General features: G+C 40.9%; 1 protein-coding gene across 1 annotated transcript in view; it reads left to right on the forward strand.

Moving 5' to 3' along the window:
• UBE2K (ubiquitin conjugating enzyme E2 K) overlaps positions 1 to 9,169 on the forward strand; it is a 52,678-nt gene that overhangs the window by 29,244 nt on the left and 14,265 nt on the right. The window contains exon 3 of the mRNA XM_019525854.1: positions 3,548 to 3,630. Coding sequence (XP_019381399.1) covers positions 3,548 to 3,630 — 83 coding nt within the window. The remainder of the gene's footprint in view (positions 1 to 3,547; positions 3,631 to 9,169) is intronic.

A 9,169-nucleotide genomic window follows, 5' to 3' on the forward strand; every position in this document is an offset into this window, starting at 1 on the left:
CACTTCTGTAGTCTGTCTAAATCTAATTGCAGCCTCTCTGTCCCTTTTGAGCGTGCCTACCTCTCCCCACATCTTGGCATCGTCGGTGAACTTGGACGACTGTGTTTTCCACCCCCTCGTCCAAGTAGCTGATGAAGCTGTTGACCAGTGTAGGCCCCAGGACCAAGTCCTGGGGGACCCCACTATTCACATCCCGCCAGGTCGAGTATGACCCATCCACCACCACTCTCTGAGTGTGCCCCATCAGCCAATTTCTGACCCATCCAACTGTGTAGGCATCAGTGTCACAGTCACTCAATTTATTAATCAGAATGGGGTGAGAGACAGTGTCAAAGGCTGCATCCACGGTGACACCACCATCCAGGGATTTAGTTACCTGGTCATTAAAGGCCATCAGGTTGGTCTGGCAGGACCTGCCTTTGAAACCATGTTGATTTCTCCTGGGCATCATCTCCCCTGCTGGCCCCTCACAGATGTGATCCTTGATATTTTTTCAAGGATTTTCCCCAAGACCTATGTGAGGCTTATGGGCCTATAGTTTTCTGGGTCCTCCTTTCTCCCTTTCTTATAAATGGGAACCACATTGGCTAGTTTCCAATCTCCGGGCACCGGGCCTGTGGACCACGATTGCTCGTACAGCTGGGCCAGGGGCACAGCAATGACCCCCGCCAGCTCTCTCAACACCCGTGGGTGGAGGGCATCAAGGCCCACAGATTTAAAAACATCCAGTCTTTCCAGAAGATCCCTAACTACTTCTGCACAGACCAATGGCCTGGCAGTGCTATCCCCAAGATTGCCCCTACCTGTGGTGGGAGAGCTGTCCTGGTCCCTGTCCAAGAAAACAGGCAAAGAACTTGTTAAAAATTTCGGCTTTCTCATCTGGCGTAGCCACAAGATTACCATTTGAGTCTAATAGGGGCCCTACATTACCCAGTGCCCTCTTCTTACTCTCAGTGTATTTGAGGAAGGACTTCTTGTTGTCCTTAATCCTGGTTGTTAGGCTGAGCTCCACCCCCTCCTTGGCCTTCCTAATGGCCCTCCTACACTCACGGGCCAAGGACAAGTATTCCTCCTTGGTGATGGCCCCTCTCTTCCAACGGGTGTACACCTCCCTTTTGGCCCTCGGGCATTCTCGAATGCCTTTGCTAAGCCATGGAGGTTTCAGAGCACTCTTACCCCCCTTTTTTTCTCTCAGGGGCTGTCACACTCTGAGCCTGGAGGATCGTCCCCATAAGGTACGACCATCCCTAATGGATTCTCATATCCTCTACCTTTTGGGCCCTCAGTGCCTGCCCCACTAATCTCCTAAGTTTGTTGAAGTTGGCCCTTCTGAAGTCGGGGGCTTTAGTCTTCGTATAAGCCCTCAACACCCTGTGCTGCATCGTGAATGATGATCACTGTCACCCAGGTGGTCAAGGACCTGCAGTCCCCTCACCATGTCATCTCCAGTGGCTGAGACCAAGTTCAGCAAGGCATCTCCCGTAGTAGGGCTGTGCAATGCTAGACAAAGGTACCTGCAACCTTAAATTGAGTGCTGTGATTTGCTTTGAAACTGGTGGGTTTTTTAAAACTCTTCAGGCCTCCTGTTGGAAAGCTGTCTAAGGCTGCCAGGGAGACTGCACAATAATACATGGGTGCTAATGATTGAATTGGTGGACCAATCCAGAGAAGATCTTCAGCTCTTGGTAGACTTCCGCTTCTGCAAACAGTTTTAGACTAACCATCAAGTAAAGAAAAACCAGGGTTGTGTGTAAGCCACTCGTAGAGAGTCCCTTTCATATCAGTGAGGGGCAGTAAACTTCTAACAATTCCTGAGTTCACTCGCTTGGAAGCATCTTGAACAGTCATGCTGGGAAGATAGTCTCTTACATCCAGAAAGCTAGCATAGTCTTCAGCATGCTTACAGAGTGTGTCAGTATGGGTTCAAGCCCTCCAGTAAATTACAGACATAAAAAGCTGATTTCCTTTCCATGGTGCTGTATGGGTGGTGAGACTAACATTTTATAGAAAGTACATCTGTCAGCTGGAGAAGCTTCATCAGAGATACCTTCATGCCCTTTTCTGGGTGAGGTGGTATGACTGATGACAATATACTGTATGTCCATTGACTGTATGTCTATGGTGGTAGTAACAAGCAATGGACTTAACATGTGGTTTGGATAGTTGGCATACAAATGCCCAAGTGATTCCTGTATGGTGATTTAAAGTCTCAAATCAAATGACATACCCTTGTTCAAGAAAGTGTTTTAAGGGCATCCTAAAGGGGCAATTGATTGAATGCAACCTACTGCCTAATTTTTGTCCTCATAGGTCTAAATAGGCAGCAGTGGAGCAGCAAGGTAAGGAAAAGCACAGACAATGAAGGACTTGTCCAGCAGCCATCCAGATTGCATGCTAAGTGGTGCTGCAACTTTGTTACAAAAGACACATGGCAGGTGGGCCTGCATAGTCATGTGTATAGGTACTGTGTTTGGGTTGCCTAGCCCTCACTGTGACACTGTCATGCTTGACTGTGATGGATTCCCAATGGCGATGAGTTGGAGTGCAACCTGGGATGAGGGGTCAGAAGGAGATGAATGGAAATGGATCGCTGGATCATAAAGCCCCATGTTGGTTTTAAGATTTGTTAAGAATACAGTTCCTTGGCTTTTATTTTAATATACTCAGTTTTGTAACCAGAATTCAAATATCTTACTCACTTTTGCTAAATAAATTAAGTTCTTACAATTATTTCTGTGCAAAAATGAATGTGATCAGAGAGAGATCGTTCTAGCAAGACAGGAAGTTGGTTGTAATCAAATATTGTTTTATATTAGTTGGAAAACACTTTGTATGGAAGGGAACAGAGATGGATGGTTATAAAGGGAGTACAGATAAGGTACTAGGGAACCCTCAAAAATATTCTTGTTGTTGCTACTACAGTTTACCAGAACAAGCGGAAGGCTGCATGTAAACAAGATTCCAGGGACTCCTGGCACTTCTGTTTTTAATGAAGAAAAAATGCTGCATGGTCCTTTTAAATACCAGGCTTGGCAGCATCCACTTCAAGGTGCTTGAAACAGTGTCTGTACTTAGTTTCTGAGTTGTGTTGAAGCAGTGGGACTGCTAAGAGTAGGTTGATTTAAAAGACCTGCACCACTGGGGAAAGACCTTAAGACAGTTATTTTGTGGGATGGGGAGAGAGGGATCTCTGTGTGTAAGGAATAGTGGGATCAGCCTGAGAAATGAATCTTTTGGGCCTCAGTCCCACAATCTTGCTGACCCTAGGTGAAATAAGGTTCTTTAACTGTCTGACAAGACTTGAGATAACAAAGCTTTGTGGCATATGCTCTTGTACAGTGATTCCTGAGCAGGCATGTGCTCTCATTTCTTACATTATTCTGTGTCATAATCTATTGTAAATTAGCTATTCTTTCCAATATGAATTCAGTTAACCTACTCAGATACTTCCATTTTTTTTCAGAAGAAGTTTCATCCTGTTTTTATAGTACTCTATTCTAGTATTGATTTTCATTTTTAAAAAATCTTCTTTTGTTTTGTTTTCTAGGTGCGGTTTATCACCAAAATATGGCATCCTAATATTAGTTCAGTCACTGGGGCCATTTGTTTGGATATCCTGAAAGATCAATGGTAAGGGATTCCATATAATTCTCAATCTTAAACCTTGAATCGTAGAAACATGCTACTCTTCATATACTCGCAGTTTTATTTCATGAGCCCCAAATCTCAACAGGCTTTTAAAGCTTTTAAAATATTTTTTATTTCATAGTTTGATTTTTTTTTTTTTTTTTCATTCATAGATACTACTTATTTTGTAGTTTTCATATCCATTTTATGCAGTTTCCCTCCTCCAACCCAGGTGGCCAGTTTAGGTGCAGATAGCACAGCAAACGTTTGTTAATTTTCCTGCTTTGCTTGCACTTTATTTGTAACACTGAGAGGTACTGCTGGGTGCTGAGTGGTGGTGTATGGAATGGGAACACCGGAATATAAAAAGTAGGATGAGGGAATATAGTGGAAAAGAGGGAAACAAAAGATACTGACCTCCCAGCTTTATGCACCGCTTTAGCAGTGGTGGTGTTCACTGTTTGAGATAGACAGACAGAATATTTTCCCGTCACTTGTCCCCTCTCAGCATTCCATTTGTCAGTAAGCTCTAAAAAAAATTATCATTGCTCAAATATTTGGAATAGGCCTGCAGGTAACCCTGGCTGTAATTACTGACTTTTTAAAAGTAAAAATTCCTAACATGTTATTTTCCATCTTAAAGTGTCTCTGATCCACAGAGGATGAGAACTTGTTACAGCTCCCAACTATAGAGCATGACTTCCTAGTTTAAGCAACTTAGCATGCTTTCAGCCCTTGCATTGTAGCTGTCCTTTTGGTTGGCATCATGGACCCCGGTAGCAGAAAGCTTGAATTAGTGTCAGGTTTTGTAACTGAACTACTCCTTTATGTGTAGGCACAGAGAACAACAACACGAGGAGGCAGTGTTTTCTAATTTCACTTCAGTGCTTCACAGCTGTTTTATAACTCAGCAACTTTACAGCTGTTTCGCAATTCCACATCTTCATTGGTAGTGGTTGCTCCTTTCTACATGGAAGTTTGGGGTCCTCTTTTAGCCTGCAATATGTAGTTTCAGTAGTAGTTTCTTGGGGGAGGATTTTGGCCAAAATTTCTGCAACTGCAATTCAGTTGTATCTTTTCGTTCTCCTAAATAGGCCACAAGCCTAGCATTAATTTTTTTTTTTTTTTTTAAATTTACATTTTCAGCCATTCATATGTGTGTTTTTGTTTTTTCTTTTGTGGGGTGGGGAGGTTGTGACCTAACGAGATCTTTGAAACCTTGGGCTTGGAGAATTAATCTTGGTGCCTCAGTTTCCATCTGTAAAATGGCAAAAGAGCTCCCTTCAGTCCTCTTTTAGTATGGCTTATTTGTTTACCTTGTGGTAGGTGCTTCTTCACTAAGTGATTGTTTTGAGCTGGTTACATGGGGCTCCAGTTTTGGCTCATTTAAATGCTGCTGCATTACTGTTACTGGCCATCTTTTGATTTGGAAGTGCTGGGGAAGAATCTCCCAGAAAGTTTCTTTTTATTTCTATTTGCCTTTATCCCTTTCAAAGGATTTGTGTGGTAGTAACCCCTCCCTCTTATTGTGTGAGACTGGCTGTGGCTTCTTGCTGAGTTAGTTAATAGTATTTTAAACAAGTGGCAGTTGCTTAAGGGTTGTAGAAATATGTGTTTTTGGTGTTCTTAGGCCCTTGTTGGCCAAGGGATAATGAGGACCTTTTTGAGGTTACTGGCAGGCTGTACTAATGGGTGAATTCTGTTGTTATGGCTGCCTTATTTTTTGAACAGCTTGTTGTAAACTTAAATGAATTCCTGTACTTAAGAAGACAGTCCACTTGGCATTGTCAGTATGAAGCATGAATGCTATTTAAAAAAATGTTAACTGCCTGTACTATTACCTTTGCAGTGGCACTTCCTGGGTTTTTTTAGCTTAGATCAAGAAATGCCAAAAATACCATGCTCAGATCTGAAATAAGGAGTGGGCTGATAGTATTGAAAAAAGGGACAATCTGAAAAATGCTGTCTAGATAAATAACTTTAACACCTGTTTTAACAGAAATGGACAGGTACCCTGCTCAAATTTTTTAATCACTTTGTTCTGACCTCCATTCAGTCCTCTTGTCAGATATGTAATAAGGGCTTTGAAGTGCAACTACTTTAGCTTCTAATGATTTTGCAAAATACCCCTGTTGTTGATGCTGTATTTAAATCTATATCAAATTATGACATGCATCTCTGATTTCCATCGAGGGCAGAATTTGGGCCAAACATCCTACAATCTGGTTTCACATTTGTTAGTTTTATTTGTGGCAAAAATAAAAATAGTCAATAGCTTTCATATTCTAATGAGCATAGTTAATGTAGTGTTGCCCGTGTTGACAGGAGAGTTTACTTGCTGGGAAAATAACTTTGCTGAATGATCTTGTAGTAAAGGCAATTGAAGTCCTTTTCAGCTATGTTTTTGAAACTGAAAGGCTCTGCAGCTACTGATTGATGCTCATAATCCTTGTGAATTGGTAAATCTCTCCCCTTCAGCATCGAGCGCATGCTTCAGTAACATTTATCGTGTATGCAGTCTGTTCAGAGGAGACTGTCAAAACTGAAGATGAGCTGGACAGGTGGTTCCTGAGAGACGAGACTGAAAATAATCGTAAACCACATTTTAAACCAACTTTTGTCTGTGAAGCTGAATCAGCTCTGCCTGTAGACTTTGGATGTATAGAATTCAGGAGCCTTAAATTAGGACTGTATATATTAGTGCACATGTATGTGGTATTCACTTTGGAAACTGGAATGTCACACACAAGTTCATCAGGCTCCAACAAATGAGCAAGACCTCACAGCCTGAACTGTCACAAATAGTGTGGTCTAGTAGATTTTTAGCACAGGTTCTTTGAGAGAGAGTTTCTGAGCTCATCTTCTATTTTTATGGCTGTTCAGCTTCTGAGCAGCCAGGGGCTGTACAGCGTGTGGGCTCCCCAGGCTTTCCCCACACTGTCCTGCTATGCCAGCTCTCCTGGCCCACAGCCTGTGCAGACTTCCTGCAGGCTGCCCCTCTCCCTGCCCCACCGGAGCAAGAAGCAGAAGCTGGAGGAGGAAGGGCAAGCCTGGAGACTGGCAAGGCCAGTAAGTGGGGGAGGAAAGGGGAGCCCACGGGTCTCAAATTTAACCCCTCATGGACTGTGTGTTGAACGGCCCTATTCTAGTTGTTATAAAGCCTCATTTGTCTAGAGAACTCTCCTGCTCTACAGACATGAACAATGCCTCCCAAACTCCTTGTGAGGTACGTTGGTATCGTATCCATTTCTGTGTTTAAGGTAAAAAATGAGCAAGCTGTCCAAATCATTGACACAGCTGTGTTTAACTCAACTCCCAGTTTAAATAATGACTGTTTTGAGGCACCACTTTTTTCTTTGCCATTAGTTTGGGAGTATTTCTGTACAGGGAAGTAAAAGAAAAGTAATCATGACACCAATTATAGGTGGTAGATCTTGTAAAGTCTCTCTGGGGGTGGGTGGGGAATCGCACTAAATTGATGTGTAAAGGCTTTGGAGGATTTTATAGCATATACAGTGGCTGCAGTTTATTTTAAAATAATTATAAGCTCCAGCATGATTGTCACAGATCATGTCACAAACCAGTATGGTAACTAATTATTTGTTATCAATACCTATTCTAGCTAATCTGTTTAATCTGAAATCTAGACTCGGTAGGATTCGCATCTTTTTTTTATGATTTTACAGACTTTTTCTGCAAATTGTGGTATGAAGGGAAAGTAGCATAGGGACACTTAGTCAAGAAAATGTTTTCAACTTTATTTTCATGGCCAGTTGCTCAGTTTTAGATGATTGTGGTCTAAAAACAATAATTCAAATAATATTACAATTTGATTAAGTTTACTGTGTAGTTGCATCATAATTCAAAAGATGCTTTAGTAACAAAATGTTCATTGTAAATCTGATTCTTTTTGATCTTCGTAGTTAATTCCCAACTCCATTTAGAATTTTTCTTGAAATTACATCAAATATTAAATACAGAATTTTTCTACAAGAAACTTGCTCTGAAACATCTGCTCAGGTATTTGGGGAATGTGAGCTTGAAAAATGAGATTTTTTTTTTTTCAGGAATCAGGTTGCATACCTAGTTTAGTTTCATCTCAGAATCAATAATGATTTTTTCAGCAGTTTGAGTTTTCTGCAAGTTTAGCTTTAGGGAATTTTAAGAAAGCTACAAATGTATCTGTAAAGTGGGAGATAAAATATGCTAATTAAAATTGCTGCAATCTCGCTTGTATTTTGGTAGAGAATGCTAGTTTCATCGGGATGTTCACTGATGGTTATTTTATTTGAAAAAACTTAAATTTCCAGGAAAATTCATTGATAATTATAAATACTTCTGAGAAACTGACTTACTGGCATGGTTAGCATAAAAGCTTCAACCATATGAAGATCTGAAAGTACACAAAGGTTGCACAAGCAGCTTCACCTGACATTTTATCAGCCCATGTGCATCTGTTCATCTGCATCTCAAACCACAACACCTTGTCCAGGTTGGAAAAGCAGATAGCGTACTGAACTTTTCTATTGAACACAAAAGAGGAAATTGTAACCTGTTCCCAATCCATCATATCTGGGCCACCTACCCACACTTTTCTCCATCCACACTGATGGCCAGCATTGCCATATTTCCTATCTTTCTATCTCCATATATCCTCCTGGATGCCCACTAAATAAATTATGCCATCTAACAGCAAAAATTACTCTGCGCTTGTTTTCCACAGCATTTTCCTTCCTTACTGGTATCTCAAACATTGTGGTCTGAGGTCTTTCCCTGGACCACCTTGTTTATAGTATATAAACATAGGAAAATGTTTGCATGTATTGCATACTGGTCCATGTCTTTGTTGTCCCTTCTTTCCTCATTGTGTTCCACAGATGATGTGGGAGCACTATAGCCCCTGGGTAAAGGGTCTGATTCGTCTTCCTGTAACAGCTCAGGCTTCTAGCTTTTTTTCTTTGAAAAAACTGTGATTTTATACCTTTCAATCAGAGTTGAGCTACATTGAAAATTACCATAACAAATTTACAATTAAAATTAGGAAAATATTGTTAATAAATGCCCCCTCAAACTCGTTCATAAACGTTTTTGTGACAGAAATATGTTCATACTTGTAAAAATGTATAATATTTATTGATGTTACACGAAATTTAAAAAAAAAGTCACTGTTCCTGCAAGTGCCTATATTATTTTAGCTATTTTATTACAAAGACAGAAAGCCAGCAGAGGGAGCACATATTGACTAATCAATCCATTTCTCAGTGCTTGCCTAACAAAACGGGTGATACTAACGGCAAGGAAGTAAAGAAGCAAGTTGTAGTTGGCCTTTGTTTCATCAGAAGCCAAATTTGTCTTTTACAAAATGAAAAAGGACAAATTGGCAGACCAATAAATTTATGTTTGAAGTTACTTATGAGATATGGGTAATGAGGAGGAAGTGTGCTTAAAATATTAAGAATTCCAAAAAGTAGTGGGGAAGGGACACTAATGAAAGAGGTGAGGTGTTTTGAACAGGTTAAAAAGGATCAAAAAAGCAGTTGTT

This window comes from Gavialis gangeticus, unplaced genomic scaffold (assembly GCF_001723915.1).
Source record: "Gavialis gangeticus isolate Ggan-Ray unplaced genomic scaffold, GavGan_comp1, whole genome shotgun sequence".
NCBI classification, from domain to species: domain Eukaryota; kingdom Metazoa; phylum Chordata; order Crocodylia; family Gavialidae; genus Gavialis; species Gavialis gangeticus.